Source organism: Tasmannia lanceolata, unplaced genomic scaffold (assembly GCF_043159265.1).
Source record: "Tasmannia lanceolata isolate RefF3 unplaced genomic scaffold, GAP_Taslan_0.1 ptg000003l, whole genome shotgun sequence".
Lineage (NCBI taxonomy): Eukaryota > Viridiplantae > Streptophyta > Magnoliopsida > Canellales > Winteraceae > Tasmannia > Tasmannia lanceolata.
Genome location: NW_027518680.1, coordinates 37,790,272 through 37,813,424, shown reverse-complemented (window position 1 = coordinate 37,813,424; position 23,153 = coordinate 37,790,272). Strand labels below are relative to the sequence as shown.

Genomic DNA, 23,153 nt, shown 5'->3' with positions numbered 1-23,153 from the left:
AGAGGGAGTGGTAAAGAGGGTTCTCGGTCGGATTTGGGGACTTTCCACCGGAGAAGATGGTGGTGGCGTGAAGTGCGGCTGAGAGGAGGATCTGCCGGATTTGGGTTTTGGGTTAAATGGGGTTTGAGAAGAAGAAGAAGAAGAAGAAGAAGAAGAAGAATGGTGGTTAGAGGGATGGTGGTTGGGTAGCTGGCCGGTCGGAGAAGAGGACTTGATCTCCTCTTGCTTTCTCTCCCTCTTCTCTCTACTCTGTCATTTTCTACGAAAATCCCTCTTCTATACCCACGAGATTTATGATTTTATAGCTAGGGTTGCCACCCTCCTCCTAATCTCAGCCATCCATTTCCCTTTTAATCCTATGGTCCTTGCTCGATGCTTGCAAGACAAGCCAAAAGGACAAATTCGGTCCCCTTCTTCTTGCCTTGGACAGACTCATCTAGTATTTCACGACTACTCTTTTTAGCTACGAGGGGAGGACTAGGGTAAAAATGACCATACAAAATAATGATATATTAGCACTCCTTCTCTTACTCTTAAGAGCCCCTTCTAGTGTATTATGAATGCTCTTTTTAACTCTACAAGGGGTGGTCCAAGTAGAAAACAGGGCACATTTTCTCTTCTTTTCTGGATTGATATGGGCACCTTTCTGAATGGACAATCCACTCCCCTTCTGCCTTTTCACTATGCATACTGCACTACGCTCGCTTGCTAGGCAAACCCTGACGGTTTTCGACGAAATTTGGCGGACACATTGTTGAGGTTCTAAACCAGGTTAGGGCATATTTGGAAACACTAATTCACTTATTTAGAGGAAAATTATTCAAACCAAGATGTTTAAGGGTTATCCGGGGTTCGGTCAAAATGGGGTGTCTACACTCGTGAAATGGGCCGTGGAGCTGAGCGAATTCGACATCCAGTACGTACCAAGGCCAGCGATCAAGGCTCAAGTGCTGGCAGACTTCGTAGCTGAGTGCACCATCCCCCAACAGATCACTGAATCCGAAATTGTTCAAACCCCAGTTGTGGAAAAGGCATTCACAACGAAGGAACAATCAGAAGATGGGACTGAAGCAGCAATCATCCCCGCACCAGCAGAACAGAATCCATCAACCGTCGAACCAAACTGGGAAGTATACGTCGACGGATCTTCGAACAAGGGTGGCTGTGGAGCCGGTTTGGTTCTCACCGGACCCGATAACTTCACTGCAGATTATGCCTTGAGGTTTGGATTTCGCGCGTCCAACAATGAGGCAGAGTATGAAGCCCTCCTCGCCGGGATGAATCTCGCAGTCCAGACCAGAGCCCAGAGGCTTAAAGCATACTGCGACTCCCAGCTGGTTGCAAACCAGATTCAAGGAGTATATGAGGCCCGCGACGAGCGTATGATCAAATACCTCTCCAAGGTCCGCCAGCTAGCCAGCAAGTTCAAAAGTTTTGAGGTCATTAGAATCCCCAAAACAGAGAATGCAAAAGCAGATGTGTTGTCCAAGCTTGCTGCCTCCGGATACACTACTCTTGGGAGTATATGCATGGACTTCTTACAGAAATCCAGTATCGAAAGTGAGGCCGGTGAAGTAATGCAGGTGGAGAATGAGTCGTGCTGGATGGACGAAATCATTGAATACATGCGCAGTGGTAAACTTTCTGAAGCCAAGAAAGAAGCCCGCAGAGTGATACAGAGAGCCGCCCGATTTTCCCTCAGTGGTGAGAGCCTGTACAAAAGATTGTACACCCTCCCGTACCTAAAGTGCCTCCGGCTCGGCGACACCGCTTACGCCCTGCAAGAGACGCACGAAGGGATCTGCGGAGAACATCTGGGGGGGCAAGGCCCTGGCGATCAAAGTGTTGCTCAGAGGCCTGTACTGGCCTACCTTAAGGCAAGACGCACTGAGTCTGGTTAAAAGGTGCGAGAGATGCCAGAAATTCTCTCCCACTATCCACCAGCCTGCTGTGTCGATGGCCCCGATCATCAGCCCACTCCCCTTCACAGTATGGGGGATGGACATCCTAGGCCCCTTTCCACCGGCCTCCAGGAAGCGCACGTTTGTAGTAGTTGCTATTGACTATTTTACCAAGTGGGTGGAGGCTGAACCTCTGGCCCAGATCACAGAGCAAAACGTCCAGAACTTCTTCTGGAAGTCAGTAGTTTGCAGGTTTGGGATTCCTCGCATTTTGATAACGGACAATGGTAGACAATTCGACTGCCGCAACTTCCGAAAATTCTGCTCTGACCTGAAGATCGAGCAGAGGTTTACTTCAGTGGCGCACCCTCAGACGAATGGGCAAACAGAAGTGACAAATAGAATTCTTCTTCAGGGGATTAAAAAGAGACTGGATGATAAGGCTGGCCGATGGGCAGATGAGCTTTATCATGTCCTGTGGGCGTATCGAATCACCCCGCACACATCGACGGGAGAGTCACCATTCAACTTGTCCTTTGGGACGGAGGCGGTAATACCCGTCGATGTGGGCGTCCCGTCTCCCAGAGTCACCAACTTCAGTGAGCAACTCAATGATGACGGGCTCCGTGCGAACCTCGACTTGCTGGAGGAAGCCCGGGAAGAGTCCTGAATCAGGGTCGCCGCCTACAAGCAGAAAGTATCCAACTACCATGATTCAAAGATACGCAACAGAGAATTCCGAACAGGAGATTTAGTCCTGAGGAAAGCTGCCATCTCCCAACCAACGAAACTCGTAAAACTCTCCCCGGCCTGGGAGGGACCGTATCGAGTGAAAGAAGTAATTCGCCTAGGAAGTTATAAGCTGGAGACACTGGAGGAGCACCTATTACCCCACGCATGGAACTCCAAGAATCTCAGGAAATACTATCAGTAGCCAAACGTCGGGCGTAAAAGGTGATTTTGTAAATGTAAATACGTGTTAAATATAAATGATATGGAAATTCTTTTGCAGATCCCCTCACCTTCTGAAAACCCAGTTCATTAAACTAGGGTACTCGCTGCTTGGTTCGCCACGGCTCGTCTCCGCAAAGACCGGGAGCTCACTCCTGGTCCGGAACCAGCCCGGACAGCAGAAACCAAAGCCGCTTGGAAACCCAGTTCGCTAAAACTCGGGTACTTATATTTGGAAACCCAGTTCAATAAAACTTGGGTACTTATTATCTGGAAACCCAGTTCGCTAAAACTCGTGTACTTATATCTGGAAACCCAGTTCATTAAAACTAGGGTACTCGCTGCTTGGTTCGCCACGGCTCGTCTCCGCAAAGACCAGGAGCTCACTCCTAGTCCGGAACCAGCCCGGACAGCAAAAACCAAAGCCGCTTGGAAACCCAGTTCACTAAAACTCGGGTACTTATATCTGGAAACCCAGTTCGCTAAAACTCGGGTACTTATTATCTGAAAACCCAGTTCACTAAAACTTGGGTACTTATTATTTATCTGGAAACTCAGTTCGCTAAAACTTGGGTACTTATTATTTATCTGGAAACCTAGTTCGCTAAAACTTGCGTACTTATTATTTATCTGGAAACCCAGTTCGCTAAAATTTGGGTATTTATTATTTATCTGGAACCTAGTTCTCTAAACCTGGGTATCTGACGCTTGGAAACCCAGTTTACCAAAACTTGGAAACTTGCAAGTTAATTCATCTCAAATGTCTGCCCACAACAAGAAATCAAACAGTATTATTATTCAGAGGCAGACAAATGGAGAGCAAGTAGACATCAAAATATGATTTCTATTCATGAAGAAGTTGGGTCTCTAAGGACCATTACAAAAGGTGAGGCCTCGAAAGCCTGTTACAAAAGTTGGGTCTCTAAAGACCATTACAGAAAGAATCAGATGAGATGGCTCAGAAAGAAAAAAGAAGAGAGCTCAAGAAAACCCCGTGGCTGCTGCCCCGAGGTAAGTCCGTCTCCGGGACTACTACGGCCGCAGTGGTTAACGGCTCCTCGTCGTCAAGCGCCGGTGGATCAGGGATATTCAGGCCGGTCAGGGTCACGACTGGATTGGACGCTTTGACCTGCTCAAGACAGTCAAAGAATCCAATCTTGTAGGCCTCACTGGACAAACTAAAGAGGTCGTTCTCTTTTTTCTGTATGGCCTCCGCGACGGCTTCCGCCACGGCCTCTATCTGTCTCTCCTTGGCTCTCTCCCTCTGGGAGTTGAGGGCTTCGGCTGCCTTCTGCTTCTGATGGGCCAGCTCCTCTCTAAGCAGCTTCTTCTCCGCCTCTACCCACCCGATGTTCGTTTGAAGCTCCTCCGCCAACTTTCCATTCTCCGCTTCTGACTTTGTGATCGCCTCAGAGAACTTCTTACTCTTCCCCTGAAGATCATTGAAGTACACTCCAATCTACAGACGCAGACAAGCAAGTGTTAACACAGGAAAGCGAAGCAAAAGACGGACAGAAAATGAGCATACTCGTTGGCCATCTTACCTGATAAAGTGAAGAGAATACGGCCTCTTCGGCCGTAGCTGGCGGTTCATGGAGAACCTGCTGTTTATCTTTGCTGAGGATACACTTGCTCAGGATCTCAGCAGCTACTCGGCTCTCGCCAAGGCTAGTATCATTTTTCTGAACGACCCAATTGGGCCGAAAAACATTGTCTCCTGCCCTCGCTGGGGGAGGACGGGCTCCAGTTCCTGCGGGTGTGCCACTAGACTTTGAAGAACAGGCTCCTTGGCCGAAGGCACCAACCAGTTTCACCGAGGTTCTGCCTTTGGGAGGCGGGGGAGGCGCAGTGTCTTGGGTAGTGTAGACACCCCATTTTGTTTTGTTTTAATCAACAAATAAATTAGTGTGTTAAATCCATGTGAGAACCCCCTCTATCATTGATTTATATGTTTTAGGTCATTAATATCTTGATCTGACTTTACGGATCATCAATCGGGACAAAATAAGCTAGGGTCACTTCATAGCCCGGACCCTGATTCCATTCCGAGACCCGATTTCCGTAAATCGTTAGATCAATGGCAGATCATGACCTGGGTCTAACCATCCAAAACCACCTAACCTCTCCTCTCATCCTAACCATTCAAACCTCACCTAACCTCACCTAACCTCTCCTCCCATCATAACCATCCAAACCTCACCTAACCTCACCTAACCTCACCTAACATCACCTAACCTCACCTAACCTTACCTAACCTCACCTAACCTCACCTAACCTCCTATCCCATTCTCTTATAAATACCCTCTCATCTCACCAAAGAGAATGAAGGAAAAAAAAGAAAAGAGGAGAGAACCCCTCTCTTAGAAAATTCAAGCCCTCTCTCTAGACCAAATCCCTCTTCTCCATAAGTTTGCATGGAATATCGTCTACAAAAAGGTATGTCTTTTGGAATTTTATTTTCTTTTCTATATTTGTAGGATTGAGTGTTGTTTTGCGTATATTTTGGTTGATGTCATGTTTAATTTTGTACTAGTTTGGCCTTGGTCATGTTCTCACTTATGCTAAATATAATTAATGTGTTAGGGTCATTAGAACCTATTTGCAATGGGATGTTGAAATCATTGGCTTGTTAGGGAATTTAGATTTCTTTTGGGAAAACAATTCATTAAAAATTTTGAACATTTACAAGAAAGAAAACTTGAATTTTACATGAATTATCAAAACCCATTTAATTTGGCTTACAAAACCTCCATCTTTCAATTGATAACAACAGCCCCCACTCAATCTCAAGAACCCAATATCCATACCCCACCTTGCCAAGTAGATAAAAACAACCCCTTTTTCAAACATCCCATTTGAATCTAATCTCAGGCCCATTCAAGCCATTTTTCATATTCACCGTCTTTTAATCACTAAAAAAATAAGAACTATCAAAAGAAAACATGGGGGTGCCAATATCATTCCCGTCATAGTGCTAGCTGTTAGACTTTAAACAGATTTTTCGACTTCTAATCAACAGAATCGTGGGAAATGGTTAACTACAAAGTCGTAGATATTTTCGTGCCGTTTCCAACGAGTATTCGTGCTAGATCAGACAGCGAGCGGTTAAAAAGTTAAGTCCAAAATGGTTGCGGCACACCTTTAGGCATTTCCAGTTTAATGTTGCTGTCCTTTTGTTTGCAACACAAATTCGAACCTCTAAATCACAGATTTACAAACAATGGAGAACTACAAAGTTGTAGCCCTATAAAAGATCTTTCCAACGCATGTTTGTACGTTGAATTTGGCCAAGCGGTTAAAGAGTTACGACAGTTTTAGTGGGCTGCATTTGTCAGATCTTTTAATGGTCAATGGTTTGTCGAATTTGTGCAATTGTCAAAACTTGGTTGTGTTAACGTCATTTTCCAAACCAAAATCGAAAGACATTAATCTAAAGTACATCCAACCTAAAATTAACAAAACTAAAATTCACCCATTTAAAATCCACTGATAAAAATCCGTTAAAAGCCATTAACCAAAAGACCACTAAAAATTTCAAATGAAACTAAAACCTTCTAAATAAACAACTTTAAAAGCTACCAAACACACTAAATACCTTCAGATAATAAAAGCTTCAAGAAAACTCTAAAAGTTTCCACAAACCCAAAAGAATTCGAGATTCCCAAGAGCCGGTGGATTCAAAATTCCTTTAGGAACCCTTAGAGCCCAATTTAGGAACACTGGTGTCGTGTCGTGTCGTGTCCTAAGTTTTAGGGAGTCTTAGGTTTTAGGGAGTCCTAGAGTCAGGAGTCCGGCCTCATCACGGACGCTTGCTATGTATAGCAACCGTGCCATAGGTCTAGTTACACTAGTCACCCAATCTTTCCCTAGGACAAGCCTAGTAAACTAGGATGTAAGGCAAACCTGCATTAGTCTAAGGGACCATTTGCATTTAGATGAGAATCATATAGCATCTTAGATGAAATCCTAAGATAATAAAATCTTCAACTTGAATTAAATAACTTCTCCTAAAACTGTTGAAACAGTCAATCCCGTCTAGGTCGGTGTCTTAGTTGAGTTAGGCATATGTAACTTAGCTTAGGTGCACCGAACTACGTCGACTCTGATCCCAGTGAGGCTTGGGTACGTAGGCAGCTTGGATGTCTGATGGCATACCACCCGCGAGTCGGCACCACAACAAATTGTGGTGTTTTGTATATTAATTTTCTTGTAAATACTTAATCAAATCACTTAGGACTTTCCATGAAATTAGAATTCTAGGAGAACTTTCACTTAGATTGAATCCAGACAAATTAATAAATCAAGATACACATTTAGGATTCACATTGAAATTAGATGTTAGGATGCATGTCACTTAGTTCGCACTTTAACATAGAGTTGAATGAGCCATTTAAAATAAATTTAAAAGAGTTAGCTTTTGGAATCGAAGACCGATTATCGGGCAGGAATGGTGCATGTGGTGGATAACTCCCCATACCTTCCATTCTCGTAACCAGGTAGCGAGTCTAGATTTCTGGTTAATTTCGGGTCCTAGATCCCACATCTAGGTGGCGACTCTGTCATTCTCTTTCGTGTGGAGTTCGGATTGCCTTAGTGATCCCAAGTTCACATGAAAGATGAATTCAAATCAATATTAAAATGCACACGCCAATCGCGTGGATACGAGAGACCAAGAGAGAGAGCGCGGCGGCTCGCGCCCCACCCCTCTCGCGGGATCGGGTACCACAGTCTGGCGACTCTGCTGGGGACCACCTAACTTCATTAAAATTTCAAAAGATAATTCATTTGAATTTAATTTAATTGGCTCATAAAAACTCTATACTTGTTAGATTAGTTTGTCTTGTTTTATTTTCTCTCATCACATTTTACTCGAACTTAATTTAACAAAACCTGAAGGCATCATAGATTGCGCGAACTTATTGCACACACTTACATCACTTGCATCTAAACCCTTGCATCTCACATTCACACACGTCCTATTTTAGGAACCCGGAGTGTTATCTAGCATGGTTGACTGGGATTTCATCACCTGGTGCCTCTGTGCTAGAGAAGCATTCCACCCTTAGCCTAGTACCTTTATGGTGCGTAAACGGATCTATTGTTCACGTACTGATACGCCGGACACTGGTACAGTATATCGAACATGGATTCGCGCTAAGGGAACTCTTGGCCTTACCCCTAGATTAACCCACACATGCATGTAGTATACGAACACATGTGCATCACATGTGTGAGCCTAGTTTAGGATATCCTACCCATTTGTGTCTAGATTAGACCGTAGTCCATCTTCCAATGGCTACGATCGGTCCTAGGTACATAAACAAAGTCATGAGTTGAGATCCTATCTCCACTCCGCTAGATTAGGATTAGGGTTGATGCCTTCAGGTAACACTGATAAAATGTGTGAAGAATAAAAACTTTCCCTTTGGGGTTAGGATATAAATCCCATCATTTCCAAAGATCTCATAGGATTAGTCATTCATGATCTATCCGTTGAAAGTAATCCTATGCAATCTCATCTTTTGATCATGTGTCTATCATTCGTCTTTTGTGGGATTCGATTGTGTCTTCATTGGCGGAAATTGTGTCTCAATCATTTGATCGTGCAATCTTGATGATCCAATCTTGCCTGTACCCTTGATCTCTTCCTCCTCTAGGGGCTACCTTTTTCAAGATTATTTTGCTAAGTCCTTCAGAGTTCACTCTCAGAATCCTTGAGCTAGGGGCATTTCCCTATGCGAATCAGTCATCATTGTCCAAAATTGAAAGTATCAGCCATGATGATGTTCAGAACGAACCAGCCTTCGCCGAGCCTTCAACGCCAAACAGTTGCAGCAGTTAAAGTTTTAGTCACTTACTATTTTATGTTGAGTCAGTCATCATGGTCAGTATAATTGTTGAGTCCGGTCTTACAGTTAAAGGTCAATGCCTAGTCCAGGCAAGTTATCTTCTGTTTCCCTTTCTTATTTAGAGTTGTGAATCCTGAGCATGTTCAGGATAGGTCGTCTGATGTAATAGCTTTTCTTTAAATAAAATTTCGGTCAGTTCCAAAAAGTTCACTTGTGTCTGTTCTTAAGTGTGCTTCTGATCTTAAAATAAGACTCCCTCTTCAAATGAGGACAAAATTGACGAAACTCCACTTGAGTCACAGCAATTACTTGAACGAGAGGAGGAGCGCCAATCCCAACCTTTCAAAGATGAAATTGAAATGATAAACACTGGCACTGAAACTTTGATTCAGTGAATGCCGATTGAAAATACATTACCCTCTAAAGAGTGTGAAGAATTGATAAAATTATTTCAAGAATAAGAAGATTGTCTAGAAAAGCTACAACCGATACCAGGGGCAAGACATAGATGGAAAGCTCAAAGAAAATGAATGAAGTGAATATCATATGCTATGCAAGGGGCATGGAGTAGAAACAACTTTCATATTTCCAATCGATGACCTTGGTTCTCAAATTCATAACATGAAGCCATCAAATTCGAGATAAGAAGTTCAAGAGCAAGCATTGAAAAGTGATCATCAGATATCAAGAGTTACAAATCCATAGATGGAGGATGTCGAAGAACAAGTTTTGCTCTATGAAAGTCGAAGGCGCGTATTAGAATCTTGAAAGAAGAAGATATATTATCTCTTACCTGGAAATGCCGTCAAACTCCATAAAAAAAAAGAAGAAAAAAAAAATAAAAAATAAAATAATAATCAGCACCAGAGGGACTCTAGTAACCTAGATCGATTCCCAATCTGAACATCGGAAGGCCTCCTTTGGCTGAATAAATCCCAAAATCAGAACCCAACGTCAAAAGAATACTGGTTTGCAAACCCTTCGAGCCTAAATGAAATTTTCTTGAAAACCCATCAAACTAGGGGCATTCGCCCCGAACTACGCGAGACCTGATCCCTACACTGGGGTACGTAGGCAGCTCGGTTAAACTGAGTTCGGTCAATTCAAAAAAGAAAAGCAATTCAATCAATCCAAAAAAAAAAGAAATTCAATCCTTTCAGAAAAAAAAAAAGGGGACAAGTTCCTAAAGAAGATAAGTCAATTATTCCAGAAAGAAGAAAAAAAAAGAAAAATCAATAAACTTTCGAACAATTTATCTTCAAACTAGGGGCATTCCCCCTGAACTATACACGACCTGATTCCTACCTTGGGATATGTAGGCAACCTATTCACAGGTTCGGTCGAAATCTTTGTTGAACCTTAAGCCATTCTTTGAAAAGCCCTATCCTACCTATAAAGTCCTTCCGGTGTTCAGAACTAATGATCTAGGTCCCGAAACAAAAAAAAAAAAAAATGATGATGAATAAAAAAAAAATGGAGTTTGAAGATCTGCTAGACTGAAAACCTGAAAGGGCGGTCTAGGCAAAATTTAAGATCATTTCCCTGCTAAGTTGAAAACCCGAAAGGGCGGCTTAGGCAAAAGCTAAGGGGATAGCCTGCTGGATCGAAAACCTAGAAAGGTGGTTCAGGCAAAAGTTAAGGCTAGCGCGGTCCGCCAAGTTAAAAACCCTGAAGAGGTGACTTGGTCACGGTAAGAGAATCAGTATAAGAAGGCAACAGCCGGTATCAAGACTGAAGATCAACTGAAGTTCAAGCAAATTCAAGTGATATCCTCAAAACTGGGGGCATTGAAGCTAAGCAATCTTAGGGGTCGTAATTAAATTCTTGAGGCATTACTGTTTCGAGGAAGAAGTCCGGTGTTTACCAATTGAAAAACTATTCCTTGAAAGGATAGACTTACCAAACAAAACATTAACTAAGTCAGAAGCATCACTATGTTTGTCAGTATAGTCAGTCAATCTTTATTATTCTAAGTTCACTCCTTCAGGGCTGCTCAATCCTTTGAGTAGTGCCTTTCATCTAAGTTTTCTCTTTAGAAAGAGTCAATTGTCGTTCCTATGTCCAAATGATGTAACTGTCTTGGTGAAGGAGGCCAGGCCTAGGCAGCTCCCTGCAATTATACCTGAAAGAGCTCGAGAATTTAGTCAAACAACTTCATTTCAAAGAAGATCAGCTCAGAAAAATTCAGAAGTAGAAACATCAGAAAGCCCAGCTTCCGTAAAAAGATCATACCCCAGGAAGGCACCTTAAGCTTGGAAGAACCTCAGATGCAATGGTGGTTGAGCCAATTTCTCAGAAAGATGAACCATTCAAATTCATAATTCCCTTCCGGTTAGTTATCCTGGTCAAGAAATGTTTATCTAAACACCTGTCAAGAAGCAGATCCCGCTTTTCCATGTTAATATCCAAGAGAGTCGTTGTTCTAAATTACCAATCTCAAATGTCTTGTTCAAGGTTTCAGTTATCAAAATCCCCAGAAGACAAGACCAGCAGTCTCTTTGAGAAAAATCTTGTTGAAGTTTCATAAAAATGTTCCTAATCCATTCTTGCTAGTAATGGTTCTTCGTTCTAAAGGTTTGCCGTTTCATCATTCGTCAAAGTCCTAGTTTCCAACATCTTTGTCGGGCACGATCCATAATATCCCCGATTTCATTGAGTTCAAAAAAATAAAAAATTCATCAAATCCAATCTTACGTCAAATTCAAGTTCATGGAAAATCTCTAAATTCTTCGAGCCCGTTTGTGAACGGTACCTCTTTTCTCGAGCCCATTTGCAAATGGCCTCGTCTTCTCCTTGAGCCCGTTTGTGAACGGTGCCTCATCTCTCGAGTCCATTTGTGAATGGTTTCGTCTTCTCCTTGAGCCCATTTGTGAACGGTGCCTCATTTTCTGAGTTCATTTATGAATGGTCTCATGTCCTCCTTGAGCCCGTTTGTGGACGGTGCCTCATTTCTCAAAAAATCAAAAATTCATCAAATCCAATCCCCAATTCAAAAAATCCAATCCTACGTCAAATTCAAATTCATAAAAATCTCTAAATTTTTCATTGTTGAATTCATCAATCAAAGCTATCTTGTGTCGTCGAGCCCGTTTGTGAACGGTGCCTCATTTCTCGAGCCCATTTGTGAATGGTCTCGTCTTCTCCTTGAGCCCGTTTGCGGACGGTACCTCATTTCCCAAAAATAAAAATTCATCAAATCCAATCCCCGATTCAAACAAATCCAATCTTACGTCAAATTCAAGTTCATGAAAAATCTCATGTCCTCTTTGAGCCCTTCTGTGAAAGGTGCCTCATTTCTCGAGGCCGTTTGTGAATGGTCTCGTCTTCTCCTTGAGCCCGTTTGCGGACGGTACCTCATTTCCCAAAAATAAAAAATTCATCAAAACCAATCCCCGATTCAAACAAATCCAATCTTACGTCAAATTCAAGTTCATGAAAAATCTCATGCCCTCTTTGAGCCCGTTTGTGAACGGTGCCTCTTTTCTCGAGGCCATTTGGGGATGGTCTCGTCTTCTCCTTGAACCCGTTTGTGAACAGGTTTCTTTTCTCTGAGTCCATTTGTGAATGGTCTCATGTCCTCTTTGAGCCCGTTTGTGAACGGTGCCTCTTTTCTCGAGGCCATTTGTGAATGGTCTCATCTTCTCCTTGAGCCCGTTTGCGGACGGTACCTCATTTTCCAAAAATAAAAAATTTTATCAAATCCAAATCCTTAATTAAAAAATAAAAATAAAAATCCATTCCTACGTCAAATTCAAGTTCATAAAAAAATCCCTAAATTCTTCGAGCCCGTTTGTGAACGGTGCCTCATTTCTCGAGTCCATTTGTGAATGGTCTCGTCTTCTCTTCGAACCCGTTTGTGAACAGGTGTCTCATTCTCTGAGTCCATTTGTGAATGGTCTCATCTTCTCCTTGAGCCCGTTTGTGAACGGTGCCTCATTTTCTGAGTCCATTTGTGAATGGTCTCGTGTCCTCTTTGAGCCCGTTTGTGAACGGTGCCTCATTTCTCGAGTCCATTTGTGAATGGTCTTGTCTTCTCCTTGAGCCCGTTTGTGAACGGTGCCTCATTTCTCGAATCCATTTGTGAATGGTCTTGTCTTCTCCTTGAGCCCGTTTGTGAACGGTGCCTCATTTCTCGAATCCATTTGTGAATGGTCTCGTCTTCTCCTTGAGCCCGTTTGTGAACGGTGCCTCATTTCTCGAGTCCATTTGTGAATGGTCTCGTCTTCTCCTTGAGCCTGTTTGTGAATGGTGCCTCATTTCTCGAGTCCATTTGTGAATGGTCTTGTCTTATCCTTGAGCCCGTTTGTGAATGGTGCCTCTTTTCTCGAATCCATTTGTGAATGGTATCGTCCTCCTTGAGCCCGTTTGTGAACGGTGCCTCATTTCTCGAGTCCATTTGTGAATGGTCTTGTCTTCTCCTTGAGCCCGTTTGTGAACGGTGCCTCTTTTCTCGAATCCATTTGTGAATGGTATCTTCCTCCTTGAGCCCGTTTGTGAACGGTGCCTCATTTCTCGAGTCCATTTGTGAATGGTCTTGTCTTCTCCTTGAGCCCGTTTGTGAACGGTGCCTCTTTTCTCGAGTCCATTTGTGAATGGTTTTCTATCCTCCTTGAGGCCGTTTGTGAACGGTGCCTCATTATCCAAGTCCATTTGGGAATGCTTCTTATCCTCGTTGAACCCGCTTGTGAGCGGCGTCTCATCTCCTTCTAAAAACTGTTTGAGAGCGATCTTTGTCCTTTCCCTTCAGAATCCATTCGAAAATGATATCTCATTCTCTAATTGCCCGTTTGTGAACGGCGCCGCATCGAGTTTTTATTATTATTCAAGTTCTAGGGTTTCATCTAAGGTTTTGCATTATGTTAAGGTGCGTTGTATCTAGAGAGTCCTTTGTCGATTAAAACTACGCAAAATGGTTCTGTCATTTTTAACTTTGGTATTCAATGACTACGTCATCTCTACCAAAGAGGGGCATCTGTAGACACCCCATTTTGTTTTGTTTTAATCAACAAATAAATTAGTGTGTTAAATCCATGTGAGAACCCCCTCTATCATTGATTTATATGTTTTAGGTCATTAATATCTTGATCTGACTTTACGGATCATCAATCGGGACAAAATAAGCTAGGGTCACTTCATAGCCCGGACCCTGATTCCATTCCGAGACCCGATTTCCGTAAATCGTTAGATCAATGGCAGATCATGACCTGGGTCTAACCATCCAAAACCACCTAACCTCTCCTCTCATCCTAACCATTCAAACCTCACCTAACCTCACCTAACCTCTCCTCCCATCATAACCATCCAAACCTCACCTAACCTCACCTAACCTCACCTAACATCACCTAACCTCACCTAACCTTACCTAACCTCACCTAACCTCACCTAACCTCCTATCCCATTCTCTTATAAATACCCTCTCATCTCACCAAAGAGAATGAAGGAAAAAAAAGAAAAGAGGAGAGAACCCCTCTCTTAGAAAATTCAAGCCCTCTCTCTAGACCAAATCCCTCTTCTCCATAAGTTTGCATGGAATATCGTCTACAAAAAGGTATGTCTTTTGGAATTTTATTTTCTTTTCTATATTTGTAGGATTGAGTGTTGTTTTGCGTATATTTTGGTTGATGTCATGTTTAATTTTGTACTAGTTTGGCCTTGGTCATGTTCTCACTTATGCTAAATATAATTAATGTGTTAGGGTCATTAGAACCTATTTGCAATGGGATGTTGAAATCATTGGCTTGTTAGGGAATTTAGATTTCTTTTGGGAAAACAATTCATTAAAAATTTTGAACATTTACAAGAAAGAAAACTTGAATTTTACATGAATTATCAAAACCCATTTAATTTGGCTTACAAAACCTCCATCTTTCAATTGATAACAACAGCCCCCACTCAATCTCAAGAACCCAATATCCATACCCCACCTTGCCAAGTAGATAAAAACAACCCCTTTTTCAAACATCCCATTTGAATCTAATCTCAGGCCCATTCAAGCCATTTTTCATATTCACCGTCTTTTAATCACTAAAAAAATAAGAACTATCAAAAGAAAACATGGGGGTGCCAATATCATTCCCGTCATAGTGCTAGCTGTTAGACTTTAAACAGATTTTTCGACTTCTAATCAACAGAATCGTGGGAAATGGTTAACTACAAAGTCGTAGATATTTTCGTGCCGTTTCCAACGAGTATTCGTGCTAGATCAGACAGCGAGCGGTTAAAAAGTTAAGTCCAAAATGGTTGCGGCACACCTTTAGGCATTTCCAGTTTAATGTTGCTGTCCTTTTGTTTGCAACACAAATTCGAACCTCTAAATCACAGATTTACAAACAATGGAGAACTACAAAGTTGTAGCCCTATAAAAGATCTTTCCAACGCATGTTTGTACGTTGAATTTGGCCAAGCGGTTAAAGAGTTACGACAGTTTTAGTGGGCTGCATTTGTCAGATCTTTTAATGGTCAATGGTTTGTCGAATTTGTGCAATTGTCAAAACTTGGTTGTGTTAACGTCATTTTCCAAACCAAAATCGAAAGACATTAATCTAAAGTACATCCAACCTAAAATTAACAAAACTAAAATTCACCCATTTAAAATCCACTGATAAAAATCCGTTAAAAGCCATTAACCAAAAGACCACTAAAAATTTCAAATGAAACTAAAACCTTCTAAATAAACAACTTTAAAAGCTACCAAACACACTAAATACCTTCAGATAATAAAAGCTTCAAGAAAACTCTAAAAGTTTCCACAAACCCAAAAGAATTCGAGATTCCCAAGAGCCGGTGGATTCAAAATTCCTTTAGGAACCCTTAGAGCCCAATTTAGGAACACTGGTGTCGTGTCGTGTCGTGTCCTAAGTTTTAGGGAGTCTTAGGTTTTAGGGAGTCCTAGAGTCAGGAGTCCGGCCTCATCACGGACGCTTGCTATGTATAGCAACCGTGCCATAGGTCTAGTTACACTAGTCACCCAATCTTTCCCTAGGACAAGCCTAGTAAACTAGGATGTAAGGCAAACCTGCATTAGTCTAAGGGACCATTTGCATTTAGATGAGAATCATATAGCATCTTAGATGAAATCCTAAGATAATAAAATCTTCAACTTGAATTAAATAACTTCTCCTAAAACTGTTGAAACAGTCAATCCCGTCTAGGTCGGTGTCTTAGTTGAGTTAGGCATATGTAACTTAGCTTAGGTGCACCGAACTACGTCGACTCTGATCCCAGTGAGGCTTGGGTACGTAGGCAGCTTGGATGTCTGATGGCATACCACCCGCGAGTCGGCACCACAACAAATTGTGGTGTTTTGTATATTAATTTTCTTGTAAATACTTAATCAAATCACTTAGGACTTTCCATGAAATTAGAATTCTAGGAGAACTTTCACTTAGATTGAATCCAGACAAATTAATAAATCAAGATACACATTTAGGATTCACATTGAAATTAGATGTTAGGATGCATGTCACTTAGTTCGCACTTTAACATAGAGTTGAATGAGCCATTTAAAATAAATTTAAAAGAGTTAGCTTTTGGAATCGAAGACCGATTATCGGGCAGGAATGGTGCATGTGGTGGATAACTCCCCATACCTTCCATTCTCGTAACCAGGTAGCGAGTCTAGATTTCTGGTTAATTTCGGGTCCTAGATCCCACATCTAGGTGGCGACTCTGTCATTCTCTTTCGTGTGGAGTTCGGATTGCCTTAGTGATCCCAAGTTCACATGAAAGATGAATTCAAATCAATATTAAAATGCACACGCCAATCGCGTGGATACGAGAGACCAAGAGAGAGAGCGCGGCGGCTCGCGCCCCACCCCTCTCGCGGGATCGGGTACCACAGGTAGGAGCCGGACTCGCCATCTCAGCTGCTTTTCTTTTCTGGCTCTGCTGGGCCACTTGCTGAGCCCCCTGCTGAGCCCTTGGAAAAGCCCCTTGCCTTATTCTCTCGACCGTTGATTGTTGCCGCATCTCTGCAAGTGAACATGAATAGGACAGTCAGAAGCGAAAAGAAAACAAACAGGGAGTTTAAAGCAAGTCTAGCCACATACATGCCGGGGTCACAGTACTAAGAATGAGGCCCCCTCGTTCCGGCTCCTCACGCATTAGGGCGAATGTCCTCATATCTTCGTCCTCTAGAAGCGGCTTGCGACTTAGTGCTACTGTGTCAGGGACATCCCATGTTAGAGAAACCGGCCAGGGCTCACTGGACTCCCTGTCATCAACGTAGAAGAACCTATTCTTCCACAAGTGTATGGAAGAAGGAATGCCAGTTATTATTTTCAACTCTGGGTGCTGGCTAATGTAAATCCAGCCCCCCTCCTTGTGCCTCTTTAAGTGGGCATAAGCGCGGAATAACGGCACAGATAAGTTCCTCTCTAGCCGGCCCTGGACAAGATAGACGAAGCCCGTCAGCAACCTCCACGAGTTCGGGGCAACCTGAGCCGGGGGCAGTCCGTAATATCGAAGCACCGCGGCGAAGAACGGGTGCAAAGGGAACCTGAGTCTAGCCCTCAATGACTCATCGTAGATGCAGACGTCGGAGCTTTCGTTGCAGGCCCTATCTCCCTCTGTCGCCTCCCTCAGCCCAAACCTGGGGAGAACGCAGTATCTGTCTCTAATGTCCCTCATGATGGACTCATCAAGATAGTTCTCCTCGACAAGAGCCCGTATGTTGTATTTCGAGTTGGCTTCCATCCGGGCCCTAGCTATGACCTCAACGGCTTGGCCAGGAAGAAACGTTGTGGACGCCTCCGCGGCGTCACTACCAACACTCCCTCCTGCTTGGAGATAACTATCCGTTGGGAGTGGAGTCGTGTTGAGATCAAGAATCACCTCCTCCTTATTCACCTCGCTATCGCTATCTACGATTTCTACTCTAATATTGGGACTTGCCATTACTGGACTAGACTCTGAGCTACTGGAAGAGGACTCTGAACCGGACTCCGAACCGGACTCAGAACTAGAACTACTATGGGACATGAAGCAGAAAAAAGAAAGGCTGAGAAGAATACCGGGCAGAGTAGGAAGCTCCCAATCCACAAATGCTCAGAGCCACGCACTACGCAAGCCGAACTGGCAGAGAGGAGAGGAGGAGGCGAGAAAAAAGTAAGAAGTAAAAAATGAAAGGTAAAAAACCTCATTTTATAAGCTTTGCTGAGGCGGTTCGCATTTAATACAAGGCACGCACTTCAAAAGCCACTGTATAAAGGCCGCGTGTTTTTCATTAATGACGACACGCACTTCGAGGCGAAGGCGTAAGCGAATACGCGCGTATCTCCAAGAAGCTAAGGGCATCCGTTACGTGCTCGTGCATCAGTCCGGCCCAAGCCGAACTGGATATGGCGCGTTCGCTAAACGACAAAAGTCAGTCCGGCCCAAGCCGGACTGGATATGGCGAGTTCGCTAAACGACAAAAGTCAGTCCGGCCCAAGCCGGACTCATTTCCAGCAAGTTTCCGGACTCATTTCCGGACTCATTTCCAGCAAGTTTCCGGACTCATTTCCGGACTCATTTCCAGCAAATTTCCGGACTCGTTTCCAGCAAGTTTCCGGACTCATTTACAGCAAATTTCCGGACTCATTTCCGGACTCATTTCCAGCAAGTTTCCAGCAAATTTCCGGACTCATTTCCGAACTCGTCTCCAGCAAATTTCCGAACAGATTCCGCCCATTCAGGAATGTAATTCACCACACTTCCCCAAGTCACTACAATGACTTGGAGAACTGGGGGGCAACTGATGGGGTGTAAAAACAGCAGCCTATAGCGGGCCTCCACCTGTCCTTGGGTGGGCAACCCCACGTGTCCTGGAGTAGGTGGACTCAAGCCTATCACAGGCCACCACCTGTACTGGAGTAGGTGAAATCAAGCCTATCACAGGCCACCACCTATCCTGGAGTAGGTGAACTCAAGCCTATCACAGACCACCACCTGTCCTGGAGTAGGTGAACTCCAGCCTCTAGCAGACCGCCACCTGTCCTGGAGTAGGTGAACTCCAGTCTCTAGCAGGCCACCACCTTTCCTGGAGTAGGTGGACTCCAGCCTATAGCAGGTCACCACCTGTCCTTGGGTGGGCAACCCCACGTCATCAACCTCCCTCTATAAAAGGAGGTTCAAAGCTCAAACCAAGGGTAATGAAAAACCTCCTCCCCTCGAAACTCTTAAACTAGCTCTGCACTCCTGCTCATTACTGACTTGAGTGTTGAAGGGCCTGTCCGGAGTAACACCCGGGTTGGTCTTCTGACCTCGTTTGCTACTGTGCAGAACTCAGCTCCCTCACTTCGATTCCTCAGAACTCAGCTCCTTTGGTCATCCAGCTCAGCTCTTACGCCACTGCTGTACCTGTTACCGATTTTCGGTCTAACACATACCATTGCTTCTCCCATTTATTTTGTTTAATTAATTTTTAATTTTTTCCCGATCTTAAATAGAATAGCTTCCAAACCGTGGTTGGTCCCACCAGTAATGATAGTAACGGAAAAACGATCGACCCAAGGGAAAGAGAAAATTCTGTATCCGACATTAAGATCAGTTGTAAGGTAGTAATATAAAGGGAAATGCTATCAGTACTCCTCACTTTATTAAAAGTACGGTATGGCCGGCACCTTAAGATGATCCAAACCGTATCCTAACCGTCCGATCCGTAGAGGTATTGAATGTTAGAGGGTTGATCCTAACCCTCTATATATCGGAGGGTTAGGACACAACCTATTTAGGTTGGGTTGTGGCCCATATAATGGATGGTTTGGATCATCCTAACCTACGATGCAGGCCATACCGTACTTTTAATAAAGTGACGAGTGCGATCATCAAAATACAGTAGTGCCGATAACATTTCCCAGTATAAAACACGGATCTAATATTTTCCACACAAGCTGCAGTCTAGTAGTTCACTAACTTATAACCTAACTAGTTTTAAGATGGTTAACAATGAGATGTTGAGATTATCTGTCCAAAAAAGTCAACTGTGAGATTTAGAAAGGACATTATTTGCAGTGGAAAAATTTAGAGTCAGGTTGCCTAATATCGTCTGTACATGACAGAAGTAAAGGTAATAAAATCCGTGGAGCCCACCATAGATGGGCCACCCCCACATCATGAACTGATCAGACAATCTTAACTGTTCAACAATGGAATTTTACCCTTTGCATGTGAACCATTAGCTTTTCTGTTTTAACATACTGCTAGCAGGTTGATCAGATCATGTTGAATGTGAAACAATGGCTATTTATTGATCACATCAAGGGTTAAATATCATCACACACACACACACACACACACACACATATATATATAATATGAGAAAACGGTTCCTACACATGTGTAGAGAGTTCTCTACACACTAGCTTAAAATACAGTGGGGGCCCACATTGTTTGGGTGATCCAAGTCATCCATTTTAAAGGCCCTCACATAGATAGGGTGTCTACAAAAAATCAGATCCATAGGATCATCCCAACCCTACGATTTGTGGAGGTAAAATGGATGTCTTTAAACCTTCACAAATTAGTCCATTTTTTGCCTCCACAGTTCGAATGCTTAGGATGATCCTATGGATCTGATTTTTTGTGGACACCCTATCTATGTGAGGGCCTTAAAAATGAATGGTTTGGATCACCCAAATAATGTGGCCCCCAATGTATTTTAAGCTAGTGTGTAGGTAACTTACCTACACAAGTGGGTAGGAAATGTTTTCTCTCTCTCTCTCTCTCTCTCTCTCTCTCTCTCTCTCTCTATATATATATATATATATATATATATATATATATATGAGAAAACGGTTCCTACACACATGTGTAGATAAGTTATCTACACACTAGCTTAAAATACAGTGGGGGCCGCATTATTTGGGTGATCCAAACCATTCATTTTTAAGGCCCTCACATAGATAGGGTGTCCACAAAAAATCAGATCCATAGGATCATCCTAACCATTCGAACTGTGGAGGCAAAAAATGGACTAATTTGTGAAGGTTTAAAGACATCCATTTTACCTCCACAAATCGTAGGGTTGGGATGATCATATGGATCTGATTTTTTGTACACAGCATATCTATGTGAGGGCCTTTAAAATGGATGGCTTGGATCACCCAAACAATGTGGGCGCCCACTGTATTTTAAGCTAGTGTGTAGAGAACTCTCTACACATAATGGGTGATCCAAACCATTCATTTGAATGGTCCTCACAGAGATAGGGTGTCCACAAAAATCAGATCCATAGGATCATCCCAACCCTACGATTTGTGGAGGTAAAATGGACGTGTATAAACCTTCACAAATTAGTCCATTTTTTGCCTCCATAGTTTGAATGGTTGGGATGATCCTATGGATCTGATTTTTTGTGGACACCCTATCTATGTGAGGACCATTCAAATGAATGGTTTGGATCACCCAAACAATGTGGGCCCCCACTGTATTTTAAGCTAGTGTGTAGGTAACTTAACTACACAAGTGAGTAGGTATATATATATATATATATATATATATATATATATATATATATATATATATATACACTAGCAAAAAATCCCGTGCGATGCACGGGCCGACAAAGAATTGTATAGACCACATCATAGGTTGATCTAAACCGTCCATGTGATGGAACACAACATAAATAGGTTGTGCCCCAAAAATCATTACCATAGGCTGATCCTAGCCCTCTAATCTATAGAGGTTTCCATAATTCCTCTTCAATCGGATGGTTAAGATCACTGTATAGATTTTTTATTAAAAAAGCATAAAGGAGGGGGGTAAGATTGAAATTATGTGGCTTTAATGGGTGTTTTTCTTAAAAAGCAGAAAGGAAGGGGTAGGATTGAAAATATGTGGGTTGAATGGGTGCATTTGTTAAAAAAAGTCAAAAAAAGTGATGTGTAATTCTCATAGAATTTTCAAAAAATTCTCTTCTTTTCTCTTCTACTATATAGTACTAGTAAAAAACCCGTGCATCGGCCGACAAAGAACTGTACGGACCACGTCATAGGTTGATCCAAACCGTCCATGTGATGGAACACAACATAAATAGGTTGTGCCCCAAAAATCATTTCCATAGGCTGATCCTAGCCCTCCAATCTATAGATGTTTCCATAATTCCTCTTAAATCGGTGGTTAAGATCACCCTATAGATTTTTTATTAAAAAACCATAAAGGAGGGGGGTAAGATTGAAATGTGATGGAACACAACATAAATAGGTTGTGCCCCAAAAATCATTTCCATAGGCTGATCCTAGCCCTCCAATCTATAGATGTTTCCATAATTCCTCTTAAATCGGATGGTTAAGATCACCCTATAGATTTTTATTAAAAAACCATAAAGGAGGGGGGTAAGATTGAAATTATATGGCTTTAATGGGTGCCTTTGTGAAAAGCATAAAGGAGGGGGTAGGATTGAAATTATATGATTTAATGGGTGCCTTTGTTAAAAGCATAAAGGAGGGGGTAGGATTGAAATTATATGAGTTGAATGGGTGCATTTGTTAAAAAAAGTCAAAAAATGTGATGTGTAATTCTCATGTAATTTTCAAAAAAATCAAAAAACTCTCCTCTTTTCATCCCAGCTTATTGTAGTAGATACTAGTAAAAAAAAAAAACAAAGATGCAGCATGGGGGATGAAAATATAGAGGTTGGCTGGTAGACTACTGTGAAAAAAACAATCATAATTAAAATCTTCTTAAAAATTAAATTTTACATGGAAACAATAAATGAGGTAATGACCTTTCCTAGAAAGTAATCATCCTCAACAGTCACTAATATGGACTAAATTCAACCAAAGAAAATAGCGGAAAAAAGTAATTTATAAAATCAATGACCCTAAAATGGGCTCAATTTAACCAAAGAAATTAACAAAAGTAGGAGTTTTGGCTAAAAACAGTAACCTACTATGCACTAAAAACAGTAACCTACTTTCCACATTTTATTTTAAATTTAAAAATGACAAATTTACCCTTTATATAAGAATTTTACGGGTGGGATTATGATATTCCCACACCCATTATTTTTAGAGTTTTTATATGGTGTAAGCTTGCAGCCCAGTATTTTTCAAAAAGTATTGTATTGAACACCATAGGATGATCGAAACCATCCGTTTGATAGGACACAATATAAATAGGTTGCGCCCCACAAATCATTTCCATAAGATGATCCTAGCCTTTCGATCTAAAAAGGAACTGGGTGTTATGGAAACCACTATAGAAAGGATGGTTAGGATCATCCTATGGAGGATCATTTGATGGTCTAAATGTAAATAGGTTGTGCCCCAAGAATTTTAGGGGTAGGATTATGATACTCCCAAACCCCCTTATTTTAGAGCTTTTACCTGGTGTAACCTTGCATAGTTCAGTATTTTTCAAAAAGTATTATACGGCAAACCATAGGATGATCCAAACCATCCATTTGATGGGCCACAACGGTTGTGCCCCAAAAATCATTTCCATAAGATGATCTCTTTCTTGAAAGTAA

At 42.3% G+C, this 23,153-nt stretch overlaps 1 protein-coding gene and 1 long non-coding RNA gene across 2 annotated transcripts; one reads left to right on the top strand and one right to left on the bottom strand.

The window, feature by feature from the left end:
- The first annotated feature begins 4,838 nt into the window (after positions 1 to 4,838).
- On the top strand, positions 4,839 to 8,906 carry LOC143854326 (uncharacterized). The gene is made up of 2 exons (XR_013237483.1): positions 4,839 to 5,288; positions 8,510 to 8,906. It is a non-coding gene; the product is annotated as an uncharacterized LOC143854326 (long non-coding RNA).
- A 7,687-nt stretch (positions 8,907 to 16,593) lies between these two features.
- LOC143862237 (uncharacterized) lies at positions 16,594 to 19,310 on the bottom strand. Its single transcript, XM_077373246.1, has 2 exons — positions 16,750 to 19,310; positions 16,594 to 16,671 (listed from the first exon to the last, which is right to left on the bottom strand). Coding segments are annotated over exons 1-2 (933 nt in total). The 5' UTR covers positions 17,681 to 19,310; the 3' UTR covers positions 16,594 to 16,669.
- Positions 19,311 to 23,153: the final 3,843 nt, after the last annotated feature.